The following is a 26,641-nucleotide window of genomic DNA, read 5'->3' on the forward strand; positions in this document are numbered from 1 at the left end:
GCAGGATGTGGAGGGCCATACAATTCATGCATACACATTAGATCAGTCGGCTCTGTTGATGACGTTGGGGGGGGGGGGGGTGCGCCCTTTCCCATGCCCATCTCCGGTCGGGAGGGAAAGAATTATGGCAACACCACACTAGAAATATCTTTAATGAGGCGTTAGTTATGGGCGCATCTCTGTCAAACCTGCGCACGTCTCCCTCTCAAAGACTTGTATATATAAGGGGTGGGGAAATGGCGTCGGAGCCATTGATGCCGTTAGTGCTCGAGCATCTACGGTAAGTTGGGGCATGGGTCCAAGCCACGGTCTCCCACACAGGGCCGTCTTAAGAACATCATGGGCCCCCGGGCCAAGTGATTTTTCTGAGGCCTACCTTTCAAATTAAAAATTCAACGAATTCTCATTTTTCTGAGGCCACTCTTGAGGCCCCCGGGCCGTGCCCGGGTGGAACCATGAGTTAAGACGGCACTGCTCCAAAATCCCCCAGTGCAGTGACGTCTTAACGCATGAGATACCCGGGCACGACCCAGGGGCCCCAAGAGAAAAAAGGGCCTCACAAAAAGCGGATATGTGGAAATTTTCGGGAATTCGCCAGGTAAGGCATCAGAAAAACCCCTTGGCCTGGGAGGAAGGAAGGGTCCATGATCTTCTTAAGACGGCCCTGCCAGGAGGACCCTAGGCCGTGATCTTTAGCGGTTATTTACTGCGGTAAACTTATGGTGTGAAAAAACAGAATATATGACAAGATTTGTCCTGGAGGCATGCAGGACAAATGGTTCTCCACAAAAAGTGGGGACAAATCCCCACTTGTGGGAACAATTTTGAAATACTATCACCCACAAGTTCGAAACACTTCCGATGCCCTTATACGGGACACCCAAAAATATGTTTGCCAGGGCGGTCGATCTTGTGACGAACAGCTTTTGCCATGGGATACAGCGAGGAAAAAAGTTTCGCTGGAATTATGTTGAAAAATCATGGCCCTCACCATGTCCCCCCCCCCAAAAGCCCGGGGCCGACAGGGCTCTAGCCCTGGGGCCCAGGATAATTCTCGTAATTTTTTGCTTTTCCACGCTATACATGAACTATAGAAGGGCCCGTGAAAAGTCTGACTAGGGGGCCCGCGAAAGATCCCAGCCTAGGGGCCATGGCCCTCACATCCAGCTGCACAGGACCCCCTGGGCTGGAATCTTTATCGTGGCCCCAGGCTATCAGTCATGCTCCCCTCACCCTCAAAAGTGAATTGTGTGAAAGAACAAAAAAATTGATGAGAATCGTCTGGCGCCCTCCCTCCCCCTCGGACTGGAGCCCTGTACGAACCATCCTGTGAGGGGTGGGGGGGGAAGCAGATTATGCAAATTTTTCTCTTCCCCAATCAGGTCACTTTTAAGTGGCAGAATTTCCTGACGTGCGGTTGGCCGTTCGACCGTGACGTCACGCGTCTCGTTATTTCTCCCCCAACCACCTGCCACGCGATTTCTTTATAACTCACGCGCATGTTAAAAGTCGTTTCTTTTCCCGCCGCCCGGCTAGACACCGAGACACGGAACTGCGCGCTTCCTTTCACTTAATTATAGTTGTTATTGTGATAACGTTTTTTTGCTGTTAATTCTTGAAAAGACTCCGGTAATAATAATGGGTGATTTCCATAGACCTTCGTCCAAGTCCGTTCAAGATTTAAAGGATTTTGCGAATAAGCTGAGGATCCTCAGCATAAAAGCCACCAATGCCAGCAAATCCGGGTGAGTAGGAAATATTAGTTAATTAATTATGAGTGTTTCTCAAACTCTCTTTCTTAACAACGTGCACCAGGAAAATTAGTCAGTTATGTAGCTGGATATATTCGTATGATTGGTGCAGTCTTCAGGGCCGCAACTAGATGCTTGGTCACCCGGGGCAAGTGCGCATTTTGACGCCCTCCTTGTAATGTTGGAGAGGTTTTGGAATGAAATTCGCACCCCTGCGGGTCCAGCGCCCGGGGCACGCGGTCTTGGCTGTCTTAACTCGGAGGGCAGGGCAGTCTTCAGAGCACTGTAGGGGGGGGGGGAAGCTCCCGGGTCAAATCATCTTTCGCCCCTACCTAGCAAGAACTGTGAAAACTCTGTCGAAGCCGGAAGTGCTGCGGACAGGGCTGTCTTAATAGCATCATGGTGTCCCAGGCCAAGTTATTTTTCTGAGGCCCTACCAGGCAAATTGTCAAATTTCAATCAAATTTCTTTTGTGAGGTCCCTGCGCCATGCCTTAACACGTCACTGCACGAGCCCTCTCCAGGCAAAGTGATTCTTCTGAACCCCTCCACCTGGCTAGATGTACTTGCCTACAAATTCATGTTTGCTCTCGAAAACTTTAACCAGAACAAATTTTCATTAGTTGCTCTCGGGTGGATCCATGTGTTTATGCAGCACTGGCCAACTGAAACTTGTAGAAAGAGTTGGTCTCCCTTACAGAATAGACTTTGAAATTTGAGTCGCAGATTAGACTGAGTTTTTTTTGTATTAAACTCAAGATGAGCACCCACAGGTTCGAAACACTTCCAACATCCCTGCTGAAAGTGCCAACTTTCTAATTCATGTATTTGCTCTCGGAAATAGCTATATTGAATTTCATTGATACGAGGTTCCATGTTGTAAGACGGTTGTGCAAGTATTGGAAGAAGGGTCTCTTACTAATGGAGCAAAAACACCCAGCATATTTACAGAGGAGGAGGGGGGAGGGGTGAGAAGCTTAGCAGACTATAACCCGGGTTAGTCTGTTAAGCTCTCCCCCACAACTCCCTCTAAACTATATCCTGACCAGGATATAGTGGTCATATATTTCAAAAATACAGCATCCTAATTCAAAACAATCACAAAAAATTATAAACAATATATACATATGATAAAATATTATACAATAGCCCCCCCCCCCCCATAAAAAATATTATGATTGTCTTATTCTAAGTGTGGATAGCTTTTTGATTTACCCCAACATGTGATTATCGTATTTCTTTTTAAACTTGTCAAGAGCCACTGCTCTAGTGTTTCAATCAACTTTTTTGACCTGCAGAACCTTTAGTCTAAAATTTTGATGTTTAAGTCCCATTGGCCGTTTCTTTTTATTAATAAAATTTACTGTTTTATGCACATGGAGTGTGCACAAGGGCAGAGCACTGGTTGAGAACCGCCAAGCATGCGAGCGATGAAAAATGACTTAGAACCGCAGGTATATTTACAGGATTGGGAAAGGAAAATAGTTTATATAGTACAGGGCGGTGAATTAGACTATAATAGAAGAAAGGTGGCAAAACTGTAAATCTGTCAACGCATTATGTTTTGACTTTGAGTAGGTTTGTTCTCCAACCTCGGAACACCAAAGGTTAAGAGCCCCAGATGCAAATGTTTTTGTAAATTGCCATTAGATATTGATTTAACTCATTTACATGAACATTTTAAAATCTGAAGGATTTAACAACTGGCTGTTACGAAGATATATTTTGGAAAGAGAAAATTCAACTGGAAAGAGAAAATTCAACTGCCCCTGCGGGAAATCGAACCCACATCCTTTCACTTTCCAGGGGAATGGCCTAGACTACAGAGGCACCGAATCTCTCAATCTCTCCTTGGAGTAAACTGTACACTGAAAGGGACCGTACATGGATGGCCAGACCAGACTCGGGCCAAGCTCACAAGTTTTCGTATGGTAGGGGAGAGTGACGTCATCCTTGTATAATTTTAAAATCTGTTATATATGAAATGTATGCTTTACATCAAGTTTTAATTATAACTTTATATAATTACATTTTGATGTGTTGATATTAAATGTTGATTTTGAATTTTTCTTCATAATAGTCACCCAACATCATGTTGTTCGATGGCAGAAATAATGTCTGTATTGTTTTTCCATACCATGAAATATAAAGTGGAAGATCCAAGAAATGCCTCGAGTGATAGATTTGTCTTGTCCAAGGTACATTATATTTTAATCTGTAATTTATAAGAAAAATGAATAATAGAATTGTTCAGGGGCAGATCCAGGAGGTGATTCACCAAGAATCTGATATGGCAAAATGAATATCCTGTATTTTACAGTAGGGATTGACAAATCAAAATATTTAGGTGCTAGTCAAATTTGTTCAGAGCCGAGCATGGTTTTTGTCCAGAAAAATTATATTACATGTTAGCTAAACTTTTCCTGGGCTTAATAACTTCTTTCCATGCTAAAACACATGTTGAAATGTAATAGTTTTGTCCTTCTTTAGACTGATTTAACAATCATACGTTTGGGAAATTTTAGGTGCCAGTATCAGTTTTCTGGTTGCCATAGTGACCTGCAGACGGGTTTGTCTAGTTTTACAGCAGTAATGACCACGAATAAACAATGTTGCCCATGGTCCCCCCAGGTCGGAATCTTTTACGGGTCCCCGGTCACTTTTTATGGGGCCCCTTCTGTAGTTAATTTATAGTGTGAAAAAGCAAAAAATTATAACTGTCCCGGGCCTCGGGGCTAGAGCCCTGTCAGTCCCCTTTTGTGGGGGGCCATGATGTTGTCCTTGATATATTGTTTTCAATCCATTTCTGGGATGGTTGAAATTCTGATGTATTAATTATATTGTAATTTATTCATTGTAAGTCACTCTTTATTAGATTTTTTAGACATTTAAATGTTTAAAACATCATATACAGTCGACCCTCAGTTTACAAATTTAATTGACTCCTGAAAGCTGTTTGTAAACCAAATTTTTCATATAGAATATATAAAATAATTTGTTTCTGGGACCTTAAATAATTCTTGTGAGTTTATGCAATGGTCTTTTATATTCAAGTATATTACATAAAACCAGTATTGAAGTTCATGGGTCTTTACAAGAGTGGGGCTGACGGGGCTCTAACTTGGAGGACTATAATTTCTTTTTTCTTTATAAATTCACAATGGAGGTGGGAATCCCCATGAGAAGTGACCTGGCAAAGATACTTGTCCAAGTGATGTGGGTGGGGGCATGTTGAAATTAACATCGAAAACTCTTTTCTCTGGAAAGACAAATCTTAACTGTACGAAATAACAGGCTTAACCGTTTAAAGGCCAATGTTCCATAAATGGAACATAGTTTTTATTTGTAAAACTATGATATAAAAATTTATTCAAATATTTCTGGTTTTTTATCGTATATAGAAAAGAGTTCAAAGTATTTTTTGAAATAAATTCAGAAACTTCATGTTAATTTAATCTTTTTTAACAGAATTTAAAAATTTGATATTTTTTGGGTATTTTTTTACCATTTCGATTTAAAATTCTCCAAAATTTCAATTTTTAAGTAAATTGAAAATTATTTTGTTTCTACCACTTAATATATCAATCAAAACTGGAATACTGGCCTTTCAAGACAGCTGGATTCTAGGGATATTTAATGTGCAGTGCGCTGTTTCAATTTTCCCGTTCGAACCCCAGGGTAGTGTCATCATTTGACATGTGCATGGGGGGGGGGGGGAGACGAATTCTGGGTAATATGACAGAGGAATGTGCTTTCTGGGAGGTGAATTGTTTATATTGGTTGAGTATTTTTTATTCTTGGAAATATGTTTTTGTGAACCGCAGACTAATCAAACCATGATCGGTAATCGTAGATAGTCTTTTTATGTTCAGCTGTATGTAACTGCCCGGAAGATATCTCGCATTAGAAGCTGTAGGATATTTAAAAACATTTAGATATAAATATCTTACTAATTATATATATAACTTGCGTATATATGTTAATTGCTTGCTAATGAAAATAAGAACATCACGGATGTTCTTGAAAATGTCTGACAACAGTTCCAACTGATGTATGTAGAATGCTAGGTATAATATTTTGTAACATCAAAGATGAGGCATTAGAAATTCCCGTAACGTGTTTTTAAAAAATTTAGGCAGAAAAAATACAACTCATGTGACGGTTTCAAGAAAAGAGTTTTAAGCAATCCGAAAAAAACAATGCATGGGATAAAAAAATTCTAGAGTCCGATCAAACCTCAGCTCTGGATTCCATTTGAAAAGATTTGCTATATAACCATTGTAGCACATTAGGATAATTCATTCAGAGTTGCGAGAAGCAGATCTTATTTTGCATTTGGAATTCTGAAGAGAGGTGACAATGAACCTTTTACGAAAGAAAGAGGGGTTATTCATCCAGGTCTATATTGTCAATTGAAAAAAGATGTCTGGCCATCTGATGGTCATTATATTGCGACTGCCACGAAAGGACGGTGTGGAGTTTATCAAAAAGCTATATATAAATGCTACCAATGTGACAAATGGGTCTATCAAAGATGTTTTCTTTTTATCAGGGACATTATAAAAAAAATTTGAATTTTCTTCACTCATTTTTTATGGTAAAAGAATCGGTATGTGTTGCGAATTTGAAATTGCAGTCCAAAATAGAAAATTTCGTGAGAACTGTATTCCAGAAATAAAAAATCGTGAGAATATAGGCGATATTAGTTTCCCCTTTCACCTTTTCCCAAGTGCCAATGTTCTATAAATGGAACATCGTGAAAAACAAACAATTTTTTCTTCAAATTTCTAAGTTGATCTAGGTATAGGTATGCAAAAAGACCTCAAATTCTAAATATCAAAACAATGAGTGATTTTGTTCGTAGTTCGGCCTTTAAACGGTTAATATCTTATACCAGAAAAAAGCAGGTGGTTATATCTAGTTTTGTTAATATTTATAATCTTGGTGTCAGTCCTTTATTTCTGCCTGTGAAGCTATCTGCTCAAGATTCCTTTTTAAACAGAATTCATTGTTTTATAAATCACTTGCTATTAAACTTTGCCAATAAGAAATGTGTAATGCCAGACGGGGTTTTTTCCCAGATATTGAATGTTTGCTCAGTGTCCGTTATTGCAAAACATCTTAAGCGAAGGAAAATCTATCTCCTCTGTAGCTTAGTGTAGCAAGCACTCGTCCGGCAATCGAGAGACCCGGGTTCAACTCCCGGTAGAGGCAGAGATGAGTTTTTCCTTCCTTAAAAAAATTAACATCTTAAATAATAAATATCTTCACAACATCCAGTCTTCCGTATATCTTGTATAAAACATCTTAAAGAAAGTTCTTTGTATTTAGAGAAAAAAAAAAATTAATTTGTCACTTGTATAATACTAATACACTTGTATTTCTTTCGGATTTAATCATATTTTCCAGTTTCCATGTTTATAAACTAAGACAATTTTGTAAACCAAGATTTGACTGTAATTGTATAAGGTTCTTTAATAAAGCTAATAATTTTTTCAGATTTCTGATAATTTTGACAGGCTGTATTAAACTATCAAAACATTTCTATTACATGAGAATTTGATTGAATTTATTTTTCAGGGTCATGCAGCTCCGATCTTATATGCAGCATGGTGTGAAGCAGGTTTGTTTCCTGAAGAGGAACTCATGAAACTTAGAAAGCTCAATTGTGATCTTGAAGGTCATCCGACACCAGTGAGTTATTGAACATCCCATTTTTATAATATATTAGTTTTAATTGAAATATGTTTGGACTAATCAGTTTGGTTCATGTATTAAAATTTTATTTAGTCTGTGGACTAACATCGTATAACTCAGAATTTCGGTTTAAGAGCTTAATTTGTTCTCTGTGAATGTTTGTAATCTGAACCACGTGTATATCGAATCAAACGTCCCTAGGAAATAATAAAAACCCAAATGACTCTCTTCACAACTCTTATCTTCTGTGATTCTTTTTTCAATGGAAAAGTGTTGGTTTATTTTAAATTGTGTTTTTAATACGAGTAAAAAATACAAGCGTTTCCTTCATGCAGAAGAGCAAGATTTTTTTTCTTTAGAATTTCAGATTTTTATATTTATATCTAGCAAAAAGACAAAACAATCTTTTATGGGCTTGTGTTATGAATTCTATTCCAGCAGTCATTGAAGTCTTGATGAATAGGGGGTCTAAATCAAACAGACCATTAAACTAGTGAAGATTTGATATACAAGTGTATAAAATATGTATTTTTAATTTGGTTCTTTCATTAAAATAAAAAGCCCAGAAAAATTCTTGAACATGGTCTTAACTTTTTGAGATTTCTTTGCCTCCAGTGAGAACTGAATCAGTCTTTTCAGCTGTCATTATGTGTTGCTTGACAAACAAGACTAGTATGTAAAGTCTGATATAGACCAAGGGTTCTTAACCGGTGCTCTGCGGAGCCCCAAGGGCTCCGTGTGCACCTCCTAGGGATTCCACAACAACTTGAGGAAAATAATATAAATCTGTGAATTTTTGATTGATAAACAAAGGCTACAAGGTTTTGCTATAAAAATTTTGTACAAAAAGGCTCTTTGAGTCACACAGGGCTCTGCCATAGAAACTATGTATTGATAGAGCTCCACTAGTGAAAAAGGTTGAGAACCATTGATATAGATTAATATTATGTTTATGTAAGAGTGTTGGTGTATGTACTATTTGTATTAAAAGATCTTGTTTATGTCTTAAATTTTTTTCTTATCTTGCATTGTAAACTGAGCTTTCACTGTAGTTTTTTTTAATTTCATAAAGAGTGGAAAGCAGATACATAAACCTTACTGAAGCAATGGTTTGACTTGTATCATTTTTTAAAAAGGTGTAATTTGGCTCATCATATATTTAAAATACATGTAGATACATTGATTTTGAGTTCATTTCGTAAATATGTTTATAATCTATAATACTATAATAAAAAAAACTTTAAAAAATGATGGAAACTTGTGAAACACAAAACAAGTCTTCCTGGGTTATATTTTAGATATCATAATTTTAAATAATTTGATACGCTATGAAGGAATTTGCATTATAAAGATACTCCATGTATTCAAATTAAAAACACTAACTACCAAACATTCTCTAATTGAAACTGGTGTTCCCTTGTCAAAACTTTTGACTGATAGTGTCGATATTTCAGTCTCCCATGTCTTTTTTAAAAATTGAAAATCTTAGGGAAATTAAAATTCTACTACGACTCTTTTGATGAAAAACATATTTTGGAAAAGTTGGTATACAATGTTTGAGCTATATAATGTCCTCTCTACCTCCCATTTTCTGAAGATATGGTCTCAATACAACTTGTATATCATGTTAGACTATTTCATTTATTTTTTTCTAGAGGGTGAAGCCAAACGCGAGAGATCAGTTGTCGACTAGCGATGTGTATTTGCTTTATCTTAAAATAGAACTGTTTGATGTGACTTAACCATATCTCATCTTGTGCTTAGAGGATTATACCTTCATATATAACTGGCATGTACTTTAAAAAAGTTCCATATTTTATTCTGTTCTCAAAGTATTTAAGATGTAAAAATTTGACTCTTGGACTATATCAATATTTATCATGGCAGTTAATAATTATAACAATCTTTTTTTACTGTATTGGTTTCAGTATGTTTAAAAATACATATTTACAATAGTTTTTTAAAAGAAATTTCAATGTATTTGATATGTATGAGAAACTTGGCAAGGAACAATTATTCAGTTAATTTTTTTTTCTAGCGTCTTTCATTCATTGATGTGGCAACTGGTTCATTAGGACAAGGTCTTGGTTGTGCGGCTGGGATGGCATATACAGGGAAGTTCTTTGACAAAGCCAGGTAGGCTAATTGCCAAGTTAATTTTTTTTAAGAAGCATGTTATTTTTGTAATTTTCTTAGATTCAGTTTGTGTTAGATTTAATTATTTTTCTTCAAAAAAATTATTCACATGTATGATTTTGAAGAATCGTCCTTTCAGTTGAGCTATTGATGTTGCTTAAGGTACCACTCTAGTGAAGTAGCTGTTATTTTAACTGACAATATTTATAAAAATCAAAATCTTAAATATTTTTTCTAGGATTAATTTTTACACCACGCCTAGCATCTAGTAAAGGTGGTTCTGTAATTTCTTTAACTTGGGTATGATGCGGTTCTAGAATTTAAAACGTGGATGAATTTTTTTTTTTTAACTATGAGGATTTTTGTCATTGTTGTGCTTTACTTTATAAATTGACATAAATAGGACAAGCACATGTAGGATATGATTTCTGGATAATTGAATATATATTTATTGAAAGATCCAATATAATCTATACCAGTGGTTTCGACAGTTTCACAGACCAGAAGCAGTTTGCAAAAATGATGTATACAGATTTGTTTGGTTTAAAATTTAATTACCTTGCGTTTATCAGATTTTGTCATTCTTTACAATTATTTAATAATTTTTTAGCTATATTTTAAGTGGCTGTGTTGCTCAACCAAGCAATGCATTTCAAATTTCTCAAAGGTATTTACATTTTAACAAATCTTGTCTTCACATTATCTTTATTTTTTGAGGTATAATTTTAGTCCTGGGTAATTTCCCCATCTAGAGTTTCTAGTGATCTGGAAGGTCAAAAAATATAAAATGTTTGATAAGTCGGGGAATTTTATAAAGTAAACCTTTCCCAAATGTTTATAGAGTTAAGCTTTTGAAACATTTTTTTTCAGGAATTAGGTCAAGGAAATAAAATTTTGTTGAACCCTGTTTTAAAACTTACTGTATTATTTTTTTTTGTAAGCTAGGGATAATCACTATGGCTAAATCATTCACAAGCTAAATCATTCTGGAACTTCTAGATGTCTTACCCAATCTTATTAGGCCTTAGAATTAATAAGTAAACTTTCTTTTAAAATTATGAGAAATTTAAAAACAATTTAATTTTATAGATGTCTTGAAAACATTAAATTCATGATTTATTTTTGTCTTTATTTTTAGTTTCAGAGTTTATTGTGTGATTGGTGATGGGGAATCTGCTGAAGGTTCAATCTGGGAAGCTTTGTCATTTGCTGGGCATTACAAGCTAGATAACCTCGTTGCGATTTTTGATGTGAACAGGCTTGGGCAGAGTGAACCAACAATGTTTCAACATGAACTTAATGTTTATCAGAAACGCTGCGAGAGTTTTGGGTATGTATATTTGTAATTGCATTTTATATTGATGGTGGAAACTATTTGAATTGCCAGATTATATGTATTGAATATAGTTTATGAAATTGATGCCTCTTTTTTTTTTATAGCGGATTAAATTTAACTCAAGCTCATGTAGATTGTTTTGATATTTATCATCTCAAATGTTGATTTCTGCGGTAAAATTTAAAAGACTAGGTTAATGTATATTTCTAAGATATTTCAATATTTAAAACTGATGAAACCTTCTCCTGGCTATTTTTAAAATGCTAGAAGGAATTCCATGCATATAATAGAAATTAAATTTTCAAATTTAAAAACACATGTAAAAAAATTTCCATGTTTAAAAGATTTTTATTTAATGTTTTATCTCTAAAGATAAAACATTTATGTTTTTATAAGGTTTTATTTATTGTTTCAGCCTAAATACTTATGTTGTTGATGGGCATGATGTTGAAGCTCTTGTTAAGGCTTTTCACGATGCAGAACAAGTTAAGGATAGACCAACAGCTATAATAGCAAAGACTTTTAAAGGAAAAGGAATAACTGGTAAATATTTTGAATTTTGTTCAGGTGTTGAAGTTCCCCCGTCGTTATTGAAACATTTTTTAATTATGCATCAGATGTGTTAGCTTCCTTTTACGATAAATTTTTATCACTTTTCTGGTATAAAAGATGAAATTTTATTTCTTTGCGAAACTTTTATTTTTATGATAAACCCATAATATAGAAATTGTTATTTTGTACTATTTTAATGTAAGATATAATTCTTGGTTTTGGTTTTTTTTTTTGTTAACTTTACTGAAATTGGAACAGGTCTGCTTCCTTCATTATATTTTGTACAATGTTTTTTATTCTACTTGATTATTTCGCATAAAAATATTTTATTTTACAAGAACTTTATTTACTTTTAATATTTTTAATGTTAAATTGTAGGTATTGAAAATGTAGAAAATTGGCACGGGAAGCCTTTGGGAGACAAAGCGAATGATGCTATTGAAACTATTTTAAAGAATATTAGCAATGGTACTCCTTCTGTAATTGTCAAATCTCCAGAAAATGATGCACCTGCAATAGATATCAGCGATGTAAAATTATCTGAACCACCAAATTACAAACTTGGCGATATGGTGAGTTTTTATCAGTTTTATTTTGGATATTTAATATTCTTTCATAATCCAAATACATGGATAGATGGTTATTCTTATATCTTGATAATCTTGTGATTTAATTACTCGATATGCCAGTGTAAAAAAGATCCTGTTACATTTTTATATATGGTATTTGTAATGTTCTGTATGCGCGTCTCTCAGGTAAAACCTTGACTTAACAATATGGTATAAGGCTTCAGAGCACAAGAAAAGTCCCAGGTGACTGGAGATTGCAAAAACAAAAGTGGACATTCGAAAATAAACAGAAGGAGAAGGGTGTGTGAAAGCGATCGAGTAGGATCAATAAATTTCTGATGTTTGTCATGATGAGTGCTCATTATTCAAAGAACACAAGGTCACTATATTGGTGTAGCTGGTAAGATAGTAAGTAATAGTTCGGACAATATTTTAACGGAAAAACTTTTGTCGTGAGAAGGCGACGCGAAGAGAACTTTCGTCGTGAGGAGACTATACAAAAAGCACTTGAGTGTTGGAAGAACGAAGGAAAGTGCAGTGAGCGTTTTTTTCCATAAGAAAATTTGCTGGTTCTTTTCTTTGAGGGAATCGTGACTTTCTTAGCCAGAGGCAAAAAAAGACAGCAAGTTGCTACGGAAATGAACTTGAAAATGTTATGCAGATGAAAGTATTTCAACTCAAATCTGCAATAACGGAGGCAGAATGCTATGACAGAGTTCATCAAACAGTTTTTGAACACCGTAATTGAAGAGAGAAAACGGATGGAAGCAAGTGAGGAGAGACGAATGGAGTTCGAACTCAAAAATGCAACTAGAAAATGAAAGGATTCGCATCAGCGTGGCAGGTGAATCCCCGATTAAGGCTAGAGCTACAGAACATTTTGTTAAAGTTTGATCCGAAGAGCAACGAGATCAGCCTCTACCTAGTGTTTGAGAGACAAGCGAAAAGAGCCGAAATAAAAAGAGAACTCTGGGTTTCATCTGATTGTATTGATAGGGATCTATGTTGATATCATCTGATGTGGCGCAAGTCATAGCTAGAGAAAATGAAGAGACAATAGATGACTGATCGAGTGAAATCCATTTTGCTAAAGCAATATAAGCTTACTCCCGAGAGGTTTCAACAGATGTTCACGAAGCTCAGTAAATGACGGAAGCAACGTGGTGTGATTTTTGTTTATGAACTCAAACTTCACTGAATGGATCAGAGGCCTGGAGATTACCACGGTTGAAGAAATGTCTGATTTGATTATTAGATCAGATAAAACGGGAAGTACCGTCAGAGATTAGAGATCATTTTATTAATCAGTGGTCTCAGTTCAAGCGACCTGACATCCGTGCTAATAAATTGGATGACTATGAGAATGTCCGGGCAGACATCGGCAAGAGTTCAAAGGATTTCTTTTGAAGAAAAGTCATTGTTACAGCGAAAACACTTCAGCTATAGAGAGGGACGAGGAACATAGACAAGAACAGCATATCAACCACCAACTTGGAAATATCGTAGCAATACAGACTGGAACAAGACCGAAAACACAAATATCAGAAAAACCCCAAAGGAGTGTTACATCTGTGGACTGAACCATTTCGCTCGAGATTGCGACCAAAGATATAAGGCTAACACAAAAGAGAAATCGGAAGATGTGTTGATTGCAGAAATTTGATCGGAATTATTTAATTCCAGTGAATAGTCTGGATTTGAACCCTTTACGTTATGCTGATATTTGCATAGATAGAAAAATCAGAAGCTTAGTGGACTCTGGTTGTCAAATTCCAGTGATTCATTCTGACCATATAGAAACCAATAATTAAAAAAAGGAATCATCTTAGCGAGTGCATTTGGAGAAAGAATTGAAGCATCACTTGTGAATGTGTTTCGTAGGAAATAACGAAGATTTTTGTAAACCTGTTGAAATTCTCGCTGCAGTAACGGATAAAATTAGAGAACAATGCATTATTCTATTAAATATACATGGACTACTTTGCGAGGCCGCAGACACCGAAGAAGGGCGATTGTCCTTCCCCACTAAAAAAGAAAAGCACAAGCCTCCTGCGATAGAGCAAAGTGAGGTGGGCGTGAGTGTGAATATTCAAAAGGAGGACAAGATGTTATCTCTGCTTGAGGACAAATCCTGTGATAAACAACGTGGGGATCATCGAGGTGATGACAACCAGGGCGTCTAAAAACTTGGATGCTGGACTGTTGAGATACTTCAAACCGCGCTGTTCAAATTCTTCAAAGAACAGAACAAACAAAAGAATTCAGTTTGTGTTTATAGGTAAACCTAATCTTGCGTGGGGGGGGGGGGTGTAGTGTTCTGTATGCGCGTCTCTGTTATATCATATTGTTAAGTCAAGGTTTTAAGGCTTCGGAGCACAAGAAAAGCCCCAGGAGACGGGAGAATGCAAAAACAAAAGTGGACATTTGAAAATAAACGGAGAATGGCGTGTGAAAGCTATCGAGTAGGATCGTCGTCTCATGTTTACGTTCTTATTCTAATTTTTTTTACTAATAAATTTCTGATTATGTTTGTCATGATGAGTGCTCACTATTCAAAGAACACAAGGTCACTATAGTATTGATAATATCGAATTATATTATAAGTGTTTGATTTAGTGGGGAAAAATTCGAAGTAAAATAAGACTATCTTTTTGTGTGAAATAAGATTGATTTTTTTCTTATTTGCTTGCGAGGTATATGTGCCTATTAGGTTAAAATTGTTGTAATTAACATTGCATGTGTATGCAAGGATGTTAATGTTTTTCACAAGGTATTTTTGTGAAAGGGTCATTAGCCCTCTGACTGCTCAATTTGTGGACCGAAATTGCTTCTAAAATTGCCTAATTTTTTTCACTCAAAAAGTGAAGTTTGAGCGGTAATACCACGTGCCTTCAAATGCCGTAATTTAGTGGACAACTAACGACATCTGTTGGCCAAAACATAAATGAAATGTCTAATACTGTATTATTATAATTTATTTCGGTGATTAAACAGGGAAAAAACGGGATGTGCTCCTCAATAAAGGAAGAAAAGACATTCCTTGCGGGATGAGCAGATTTTGTTACATTTGAGTTGCCCGTGGATGAGCAGCCAGAGGGTTAATTTTGTGGGAAGTGAAATCTAATCTATTGTAAAAGAAATGAAATGCCCAATTTATGGTTTCATTAATTTTTATTTTGTAAAGGGAGCTATTTTTCAGATCTGGAATTTTGTGAAGGGTCTGGAAAACAGATTAAATTTTGACTCAATAGACCCATGGTATGGTCGTGAAACGTTTTCTTTTAGAAAGTCTTTGGTCTTTATATGTACATGGACACAATAGGAATGTTACCTCTTAGTTTTAATTTTCTATTTAAATCTGTTTATTATAAATAAAAAAATTCAGTCTTTATTTAAATTTATTTCAGATCGCTACCCGTGCTGCCTATGGTACTGCTTTAGTAAAGCTTGGTGCTGGGAACAAACGAGTCATTGCTCTTGATGGAGATACAAAGAATTCTACATTTTCAGATAAATTTGCTAAAGCTTATCCAGATCGTTATATAGAATGTTTCATTGCAGAACAGAATCTGATTGGTATTGCTGTTGGATGCGGCACCAGAGGGAGGACCATCCCATTCACAAGTACCTTCGCTACATTCTATACCAGGGCATTTGACCAGCTGAGGATGGCTGCTATCTCTCAGTCCAATATTAACTGCTGTGGATCACATTGTGGTGTTTCTATTGGTATGTTTAGAATAAATTATTCGTGTGATATAACTGTTTAGAAAAATTATTTTAAATCTGTTCATGTTTTTTTTATAGGAATTTTAAATCTTCGACTTTGCCATATTTGTTTTTTCAAGTGAAATATTAAATTAACTTAATTTTATTCAAGTGTAATAATTTTTATAAATTAGAAATGTTTAAGGAATCGTGAATAGTGATTGGCAAATTTAAAAAACAATGAGTAGTCTTGTTACTGTTAATGGCTAGTAATCTAAGACATGTAATCAATCATTAAAAAATATTAACTTTGGCCATTTACATTCTGTGGGGGAAAATTGGTTATTGTTGCGATATATTTATAGAGGATATTATATACCAAGACTATCAACTATTTCTGAAATTAAAATAACTAGCGGTTACAATTGCCATCCTTTCTTTTTTTTCCTGGTCAAATTTTAACATTGTTGCAATGACTATTTAGGATATAGCTTAAATGGCAGAACTAATTTTTTTCCGTGAGAAAGTTTTACCAATGCATCTTATCCGTAGAAGCTTTGTACTTCTCTTATAACTTTTTTCTGCCAAAGCTCTCAATATTTACAGCTTGTGCTCCATGCATTTGAAACACAGGATTTTATTTTGAAGATTTTTCATAACTCTGACTTTTTGTAAGGGTAGAGAGATTTGAGGTGAGAATATTCTTGAACGAGAATATTCTGACCTGGATGTAAAAATTAGAATAATCGAATATTCATTTTTAAATAATATAAATTTTTTACTACTTTTTATGTTGTGAAATATAAATCTGTTTTCATTGCCTGAAACATTTACAACAAAACAATTTTTGATATAATCACCCCCAATGACAACTTTTATTTCTGAGAATATTCTCCAGGTCATGAGGTTTTAAAAGTTTGGTTATAAATGTTTTAGAACCATTTTTAGATTAAAACCTTAAAATTTAAAATTAGATAAATTTTCAGAAATAAGTTCAAAACAAAAATTAAATGAAAGTTAATTGGTAAAAGAATCTATTCTTATATAATCTTCATTCTAAGATACAAAACGGTTTTCTTCAATGCATATATTTAAATTCTGTATCACACTCGCATTTCTTTAAAAGTTGTGTAATTCAGCCCTGTTGGTTTAATTTTCTTGCTTTCAAACTTTAATATAATAGTGTCTACAAACTTTAATATTCCCATTTTCTTGATGGGAAGAGACGGGGACAGAATATTGAATATTATCTCAAAGGACTAATATTATAAGTTACTAGAGAATAATTATTTTTGATAAAAAATATTCTCAAGTTATTTATTGTAATACATATTACATATTCTTTAACTCTCTGGAAAGATTTCGGTAACTGAAGAATATTCTCATCGAGGAGAATATTTGAGAATATTCTGTGGAAGGACTATTAACTTCAGAATTCTTATTTTCTATAAGAATATTCCAGTAATTTATAAAAGTAGCCCTTCCAGCGAATATTCTCAAGGATATTATATGTAACTATTATAAATAACAGGAGAATATTCTCAACTTATAAATAGCTTGAATATTCTTATAGTGATCCCTACCAAAGAATATTCTCATATTTTCCTGGATGAAAATCTTCACAAATATTCTAATTTGTTATTTTGTTATTAGAACTGCCGATCCTCTAATTTCTAATGTTGAATTCTTATTGCGTCATGTTTTTTCTTAGTCTCTAATATGTATAATGGGGGATTGCTGTGTTTTAACAAAAAGGTTGGATATTTTATTGCAATTATGCATGTTCTTGTGGTTTTTTAAGAGTTGTTTTTCTCTTGAAGGTGAGGATGGTCCATCTCAAATGGGTTTGGAAGATATTGCAATGTTTCGTACCTTGCCAGGAAGTACTGTTTTCTATCCTTCTGATGCTGTGTCTACAGAAAGAGCTTGTGAATTAGCTGCAAATACCAAAGGCATATGTTTTATACGTACTTCACGGCCCAACACTGCTGTTTTATATGCTAATAACGAACCTTTTGCTGTGGGAAAAGCTAAGGTAATATTGACTTATATTAATGGTTAACCTCTTTAATAATTCATGTTCAAATTTTGCATATATATATATATATCAAATGGGACCAGACTTGAACAATGTTACTTTAAAAGTTCGTCCGAGCTAGGCAAATGCCCGAAATAGGCAAAAAACTGTGGTAACAAATGGTTTTTGGGCCACGACAATCGCTTTTAGAATGTTTACTTTGGTTACTGGGGTTCTTTAGCAATGCATTTCAGATGTGTATGCCTTTTTATAATGGTTTGTCACTACTTTAATGCTGCCAGTATATGTATAATAGTTAGCCTTTATAATGGTTTGTCACTTTTTCAATACTAGTAACGAGGCTTTTTGAATAGACGTCGGCATCACTTTGGGGATTCTTTGTCTGACCATGAAAATCTGTGTTCAAATTGCAGATTTTACTGTAGAAATATGAAAATTTAATGGGGTTTTCTGCCACATGAATAATTTAAAAAATTGCATTGAATTCTTGATTTTTGACATTGAGTTCACAAATATGAAGCCCAGAAAATTAAATATTATTAGCCAGACCTATTTTTTTTTAGTTAGATATCCTTGCAATAATATTTTCAACTTTAATTTTCATGCTTGAGAAGATATAAATAATATGTCTCCATATTGTTTTTTTAATATTCAACTGCATAAATTCATATAGTTTAGGGTGTTTTAAAATTAATTATAGACCCATATATAAAATACATAAAAAATTCCACAGCTTTAACTAGCTGAATATGTAGGTGGATAAGTTTGGGGGAATCAAAATACCCAGCGCCCCTTGAAAAATATTCATTTCTACATTTCTTTATATCTAGATTTGTTTATTTCGCGAGTAATGTAAGAAGTCACCATATTTATCAACTTGGACACTATTTATGTCCCTCAAAGAAAAATATAACGTGATTCATAAAATTGAGAACACCCGGGCAGTGCCAGGTATTATAGCCAGTACTCTATATTTGATAGTTGAATGAATATACAAGAATGCATCCACACAATTTAAGTGTTTATGTATAGGAGTAGCGTACAGTGATAGCACTTTATTGCATCGAGTTGATATTTTAAATGGGTTCAGTGGAGATTTGAATATTCCCAGGTTGTGAGGAAGAGCTTGGATGACAAAATTTTAGTCATTGGAGCTGGCGTCACATTACATGAAGCTCTGAAGGCTGCCGATGTACTGGCTCAAGAAGGTCTGAACATCAGGGTCATTGATCCATTCACAATAAAACCTCTGGATGCCGATACTATTAGAAGCCATGCCAAGCAGTGTGGAGGAAGGATCATAACTGTCGAAGATCATTATCCTGAAGGTTACTCTTATATTTTGTTTTTGTATTGTTTCCTATAACTTTCTAGTCTTGTGTCAATTATTAAATTTATTACTCAAGTATTTATTTGAGAAAGTAACTTTTTTAGAAATCAATATGTATTCATTTTTGATTCCAAATTTAAAATATTAATTTATTAAAAGTATTGAATACAAATACAAGGCCACAACAGGCAAAATGCCCAATGAGGTGGTTGTTTTTATAAGTTCTCATTTTAACTTCTTGAATATTGATCTTTAAAGATCTTTTTAAAAATAATCAATCTCGTTTAGCATACCAATGACATCTAAGCCCATTCTATATTTCAAACAGTATTCAAATTTGCACATGATACCAATCAAAAGGCAGTAATATATACAATTGATATTCATTCTATTTTATTTAAATATTCTGGCATACAATATTTATTGTATCGCAGAAATATTTCAAACTTTTTATTGAAAAGAGCCACCTTTTTTGAATGATAAGCAGATGTGCCAACTTTTGACATCCAGAAATCCCAAGATTCTCCCGGGGGGGGGGGGGGGGGTGGCTGGCCCCTCCCGACACTGACTCTATCAAAAAAAATCATAAAATAAATTTCGGAAATTTTTTTAAAATAAATTAAGGAAGTTATTCTTTCCCCCCCACCCCAAGGCAGGTTCTGCATTGTCCCTGAGAAGAATATAATTCCATGTCAGTCTTTCCATTCGGAATAGAGAAATCACATTTACATACTGTTCATAAATAAGTGTTTCCTTTCGTGGATGCTATCAGTGATTGATAATCTTGGGTATATGAATTCTTAAAAGCTTTATATTTAGCTGTATATAGCTTAAAGTTTTTTATATTTTCTTTCTGAAGTTTAATCAGAAGAAACGATTTAAAAAATTCAAATTACAAAGCTGCGGACAAAAAAACATGTTTACCGCACGGCTGTTAATGGAATACAATAACGATTATACAGGAATTTCGGCAACCAAGGTCATGCCCCTGATAAATGATTGCCGATAAACGCTACGAAAACGAAGTCTTTGCCAGTTGCTTAAATATGGTCAGACTTTTTTTACGGCTGCTCGATGGAAATGACTACGGCTGTCCTCTATGGGTGTTTTCGTTAATGACGACGGTAATCATTGATGCCACGAAAACGTGAAAGGTCGCGTAAAATCTAATTTTCTGCCAAAATCTAGAGAAATTTTAACAAATCTGGAGAGCGGGAGGGAGGATGAAAAATCCGGAGTCTCCCGCCTAAATCGGGAGGTAGGTCTGGATAAGCATTCATTATGAGAAATTTATTTTAGTATAATTTCCAAAAACATGGGGGGGGGGGGAATTATATAGGTTATTTAATTTTGAAGGTGTATTACTTTTGAAAAATCTTATCTGGCAAATTTCTATACATAATGCAGACCTGCCAACTCTCAGGATTTTTCATCCTTCCTGCTCTCTGGATTTAAATTTCTCCAGATTTTGGCAGAAAATTATATTTTACTCAAGCTTTCACGTTGTGACATCAACAGGGCTCCCACTTGTCCTACTTTTTGGTAAAATGTCTTACTTTCCTATTTTTTTACCAAATCCTATCGACAAAATTTGTGTAATTGATTTTTAATTGAGCAGGAAATTATTGATATATTGCCAAATATTACAAATGTTGGAGAATGTAATTAATGATTCTGCCAAAGCAGAAATTATAATTTTTAAGGTAATTTAGAGGGGGGGGGGGATTATGTGGACCATTTGATTTTTCATTTGTTTAGTTTGAGGGTTCAACAACTATAGTAGTCATTAAAAACTTCAGTCCGGATAGAAGAATAATTTTGTATTTATTACGTCGTGGTCTTGGACAATAACTTTCATCATTCAAAATTATGGTGCAAATAGGTGAAACAGTTTGCATTTCAAAGCAGTTGGATACATAAGCCTATTCTAGGTTTGGTGATTCTGATGCTACCCAATAGCATTCAGTTGTCTTCTGTATTTTGAAGGCATGAACAGCATAAACAATATTTACAATGCTCAGCAAAGAGCTAGAAATGGAAGTGCTTCATTTGTCAAAAATGATTACACTGGCATTGAACAGTAAAATGTGAACAAAACAGAAAAATTTAAAAAATGATGAGCAATGCAGTAAAACTATCTGGTTCACCGTGCCCTATATACGTCGGATCTTGTAATTTACACATTTTTTGCATTGTGCTTTCGAAAGTGGTCTCAAAGGTGCATCATTCTTAAAAAATATGTCTTCGAAATTTGTCGTGCCTTGTCGAAGAGTTGACAAGCTCGTCACTTTGGAAGACTCCAAAAAAGAATGTAATATATATGAGGAGAGACAGCAAAGAATTATCTGTGGTTGCTAGTGCACTGTTTTGGCCAAAAATTGGTTTTGTAACCAAGTCATTTGTCATTTTGTTTTGGCTTGACTGAAATAGTATTAAGGGGGAAAAAAAAAGTTAAAAAAAATGTTTTTGCAAAAAAAATTTTTTAGGGATTTTTTCTATTATGCTATGATTATATTGTCTAAGAGGGTTACCTTTCCTCATCCTACTTTTTAGTCCTGCGTTTTCCTACTTTTTCTCTTTTGAGTGGGAGCCTTGCATCAATGACTGTCATCGTTAGGGAAACACCTATAGAGGACAGCCGTGGTCATTTCCATCGAGCAGCTGTAAAGTCTTGACCACATTTAAGCAATTGGCAAAGATGTGGCTGTTTACATAGCGTTTATCGACAATCATTTATCAGGGGCATGACCTTGGTTGCCGAAATACCTGTATGAACAGTATGTAGATTGTCATGAGGGGGGGGGGGAAAGATGATATTTGGCTCGGTGATCGTAAGGAAAGGCAATTTAAAATATAAAACATTCAATCAATAATTAACATGAGAAGATTCAGAGTTTGAGGCGTTTTTACTGTTTCACATTAAAATCCAGGATACAATCAGATACAGATATTTCAGGTCAATAATTAAAAACTATTTTGTATGAATGTTAAGATTATGGAATTGAAATTAAGAGCTCTTAGAAATTTAAATTAACATTTCACATACCAGATCTGGTTGTAATGATAATTGGTTACAGCTGTGAGAAGACCAGAGAGGTGAAGATCCGGATCGGTGATACTAAGAAAAGTCCAGTGAGACAGACTCAAAGTACTTTCTCGTGGGAGAAACCATGTACGACGGGGGTTCTTGTCGATCGTGGGCGAACCGTTGGGACATCTGCTCGGAACCCGTGGATGTACTGCATGGGTGCAGTCATCTCCTTCCATTGTGTTGGCTATGGGTCCTTCGTTTGACTCAATTTTATTTAGTCCATTAGGATCGGATGTTCACTCTCATTTCCATATTTTATTTCCTTCGTTTAAGGTAGCATTCTGTTTTTATATTTTTAGACTATCATGGGGTTCCTTTATCGCCACATCTCCATTACTAGAACTGAGATAAAAATGACCTCACTCGATTGGCGTTGGAACCATAAGACGGAAAATTGTATTCTTTCTTCCTGCCAGTTTATCGAAACAGGTTTTTCTTTACGTCAAAACAGCCTTTTGGTGACAGTGCGCGGGTTTGTTGGTGGGAAAGTTGTGTGACTTCACAACAAGATGTGATTTCTTTATTCTGCATGGAAAGACTGACATGGAATTATGTTCTGTTTAGGGCCAATGCAGAACCTGCCTGGGGGAATAGAACTTGATTTTAAAAAAATTCAAATATTTTTTTTTTGTCTGAGTGCCGTGTGGGGGGGGGGGGGGTTCCCTCCTCGGGAGAATCTTCGGATTCCAAAAGTTGGCACGTCTGATAATGTATAATATATTTATTTTTTCAAAGCCTGTATAAAATTCTGTTGATACAGTTAACTCTTTAACAACTTAACTTTCATCATGGGGGAAAGAAATTTCTTGGGAGACTATATAGACATCTTTCTTTAAAATTAAGTTTCTGAGAAACAGAATTAACTCTACCAATCTGACTCTTCATCTCAAAAGTACTTTCATATTTGTTTAAATATTAATTGATGTGTAAGTAAGGTTCATATTTAAATTATATTTACTCTTATTACATCAAGCAAGTAAAAATCATTTGAAATTGTTTGAAATAACGAGTATTTAAATCAGTGATATATATTTTTTAAATCATGCGAGTATAAAATGCTAAATATTCAGTGTGCCGTCATTTATTATAATAGAAATTTATTTTAAATTCTAGGACAGACTGAATAGGTTTCTTAACACACAAAACATAGTGTTTTGTTATTGAATGTATGCGTTTTTATAATTAAAGTGATTTAAATAGAGATATCCTGTAAGAAAGTGATGATAGAAAACAATTTTCATATAATCTTTTTATTGAAACTATTTCAAGGTGGACTTGGTGATGCAGTGAGTGCTGCAGTTGCTTGCTGTCGGGATGTTATCGTTCAGCGTCTAGCTGTCACTGGTCTGCCTCGCAGCGGGCCACCGAATGATCTGTTGGACATGTTTGGAATTAGTTCCAAATGTATAATCAAAGCTGTACATAACTTCAAGGATAAATGATCATTTAATCTTTTTTCATAAAGAAACATTCCATGTGAGTAATGTTTACCTTTCTACTCCACCTTTTATTGTTAAACCATTGACATTTTTTCCACACCAGTATTTTTTTGATATTGTAAACTGGTTATAACTATATCGTTGTCATGTCTACAGAATCTTTTATGGCAGAAGTTGCTTTGATTTATTGACATGAAATGAACTTCCGTGAGTAGCTGTTTCTTGTCTGAATTGTATAAGAGGAAATAGAATCTCTCAAAGACAACATTCAGTGTGCTCTTGCCTTGATAGAATATCCATGTTTGTTTAGACGAAGATCTAGTTCTGAATGGCTTGGCCTATGCCAGTTCACCAGGATTCGTACTTGGCTGCTGGGTGAAACTAAATCCAATTAATTTTAATTTGTTTTAAGCAAAGATATAACTTCATTCAGATAATTTAAATATTGTTTTTAAAGTTTTTTGTAACTAAAGAAAAGTTTCTGAAAAAACTTATGTATATCCTTGCAGACCCATCAGATTTCATTTACAGGGCTTCTGGATTATGAATTCATATTACTAGATTTCTATTGCCACCAACATGAAAAAATAACTTAATTTTTTTTTAATTTGTTGTTTTTCACTGCCACTGTTTCTATTAGAAAGTGACCCCATTATTTACATGAAAGCACTCTTGGGACATCACCTGAACCCTAAGCAACAGTACTGTTCATACAGAGGTCAAAGCCATCCAAATCTGCAAACATTAAGACCTATTTACGTTGAAACTGTTTATGTATTTGATCGTAAGACAGCTGGTAGATAATTGAATAGGTATTGTCTGGTATATTCATAATGAAAATTACAAAATCAAGATTAATACACCAGAAAATACATGACATTACCAGTTATAGACAAAATTCCAGATTCATTTATTAAAAATTCCTGATGGGAGCGAAATTGAGGACTTTTATAATTCTTGATTTTACAATTTCACTAAAAAACATTTACACACCATAACAAACATCATGTAAAATCTGAAATTTAAAGATCTGTCATTGAAAAATAAGGTATTCTTTTAGAATCCTGGTATTTTCTACATTAGCTGGCATGCTGGGAACGTGCAGGTAATTTGAGTCAGATTGCAGAAAATTTTCAAATTCCTGAACTGAATCGCTTGAATTAGCTGATTTGAAGCGTGTCTGTTTTTGTATTTTTCAAAATCTTATTTTACAAATTGCATTGGATTTAGCTCTAATTTAATGTTTACTTTATCTACGGTACATCTGTATAATGAATGTGCTTAATATCAGATATATTGTAGATTAGAATAGAAAAATAGGTAGACTGCAATGTATTTGTGTTTGAACAAGTGTTCAAGATTTGGATAAGCAGAGTGAAAAAATATTTTAAATTGTACTGATAAACATAACAATAGTTTGAATAAAACTTGTGCATTTTAATCTGTATTTTATATAGGTTAATAGTCTTAATTTATAATCTTGCTTTTCCTGTGATGCTGGGAATTTGCCACGCTTGCATTTAAAAAGTTGGTGCATTTTTTATGGCATGCTGGCTAATACTGAGAATATAAGTTGGAGAAAATAGTAATGAAAAATACAGGAATGTCCCATGAAAAAAAGTAATATGGCCACCCAATGTATTACTTATGTTGGTTCTTATGACCATAAAAAATGTCATGCGAGATTAAGTTTGTCAGATTTTCAAGTAAATTGCAGTATTTTCATAAGGAAGTTACACAGGATCTTTATATTAAGATTTGCAGACCTGTCCTTAGCTCCAAAAAATGTAATTCTATAAAACCTATGCCAACCTAATGGTCATACCCCCTAGATAGCTAAACATTCATCTATTAGATTACCGATCAGATTAGTTATCTAGGGTTAAGTATGAATTTTGTTACTTATTTTTTTTTTTTGTATGTGGTATTGTTTCTGGCAAAGTTTCAAGAGTAAGTTCTCCTTATGAATTCATTATCAATAAATTCTTGTGTGAAAATTTACTTTAAAATGACTTTGGTGAATAGCATTGTTGGTTTCTGTTTTATGTAAAAATTATGCTAATCTTTTGAAAAACTAAAATCGTTTTTTGAAAATTCATTTATATATAGAAATGGACTATTATGTAGTTTGGTCTTCGTCGCTGGAATCATCATTGCCTTACTGGGAAAAACCTGTGCAACAGCTTTTTGTCATTAGATTTATGCTAACAATGTGTTGAAATATATATTAATATGAACTTTTTCAAGAAACTTGTAAGACAATGGAATAAAAAATTTTTTTGTAATGTTTGAGTTCTAAACATGGTCATTTTGTTTTGTTATAATTTTAGATATTTTAACTAATATCTCATAATTTGCAATAATTTTAGACATGATTTTTTTTTATTTAAAAAAAATTAAAACTGAGGGGGAAAAAATGCGAAAACAATTCATTTTTTTCTAAATGGTGATTAGGTAATTTTTTATTTTGTTTTGAATGCGTCATATTTTAAATGTTAACGTGCCTAGTCCCTTCATGTAAGGCTTTTGGCTACAAATTAGGGTGATCTGTATTAGAAGCAGTGGCAAATATAAAATATTGGTTCCTTCATGTCTATTTCAACAGGAAATGTGTTACTGTTGAAGTCTGGGTGTTTTTAAATTTCGGGCTTTGGCCAGCCAGTTTGCAAAGTAGTCAGATATCTGGCTATAGTTTGATAGGATATTCGGGGTGATCGTCAAGTTGGCATATTTTGTGATAATTACATCCACATTAGCTATTGCAACCGATCGAACTGCATTCACAATGTGCAGTAATTTTTTCCCTTCAAAAATCTTGGATGGAGCCAATTGAAAACGGCTATTATATAGCGCCATATATTACATGGTGGCTATGAAAAAAAATGGATTTGATGCTTATTGGACCATCAAGCTTTGGCCAGAGATCTCTGGTAACTTCTGAAATTGGCCAGCCAAACCCTGAATCATTTTTAAAAATCTGAAGTTGAAGCCCACA

General features: G+C 34.4%; 1 protein-coding gene across 1 annotated transcript; it reads left to right on the forward strand.

The window, feature by feature from the left end:
* Nucleotides 1-1,526: 1,526 nt before the first annotated feature.
* LOC149075822 (transketolase) lies at nt 1,527-25,935 on the forward strand. Its single transcript, XM_089243335.1, has 12 exons — nt 1,527-1,745; nt 3,831-3,948; nt 7,331-7,444; nt 9,486-9,583; nt 10,722-10,913; nt 11,335-11,462; nt 11,850-12,043; nt 15,448-15,769; nt 17,569-17,783; nt 18,898-19,114; nt 23,477-23,683; nt 25,756-25,935. The coding sequence occupies exons 1-11, from the start codon at nt 1,639-1,641 to the stop codon at nt 23,647-23,649; spliced, it is 1,878 nt and encodes a 625-aa protein (XP_089099461.1). The 5' UTR covers nt 1,527-1,638; the 3' UTR covers nt 23,650-23,683; nt 25,756-25,935.
* The last annotated feature ends 706 nt before the right edge of the window (nt 25,936-26,641 follow it).

This window comes from Pholcus phalangioides, unplaced genomic scaffold (genome assembly GCF_987345545.1).
Source record: "Pholcus phalangioides strain wild (caught in Gottingen) unplaced genomic scaffold, Ppha-v1.0 ptg000015l_1, whole genome shotgun sequence".
NCBI classification, from domain to species: domain Eukaryota; kingdom Metazoa; phylum Arthropoda; class Arachnida; order Araneae; family Pholcidae; genus Pholcus; species Pholcus phalangioides.

Bases quoted from the DNA above. Each gene is read 5' to 3' on its own strand.
- LOC149075822 (XM_089243335.1), top strand. From the start codon at position 1,639: ATGGGTGATTTCCATAGACCTTCGTCCAAGTCCGTTCAAGATTTAAAG. The intron at 3,949-7,330 runs GTACATTATATT...TTTATTTTTCAG, and splicing joins ATAGATTTGTCTTGTCCAAG to GGTCATGCAGCTCCGATCTT. The intron at 15,770-17,568 runs GTATGTTTAGAA...TTTCTCTTGAAG, and splicing joins ACATTGTGGTGTTTCTATTG to GTGAGGATGGTCCATCTCAA.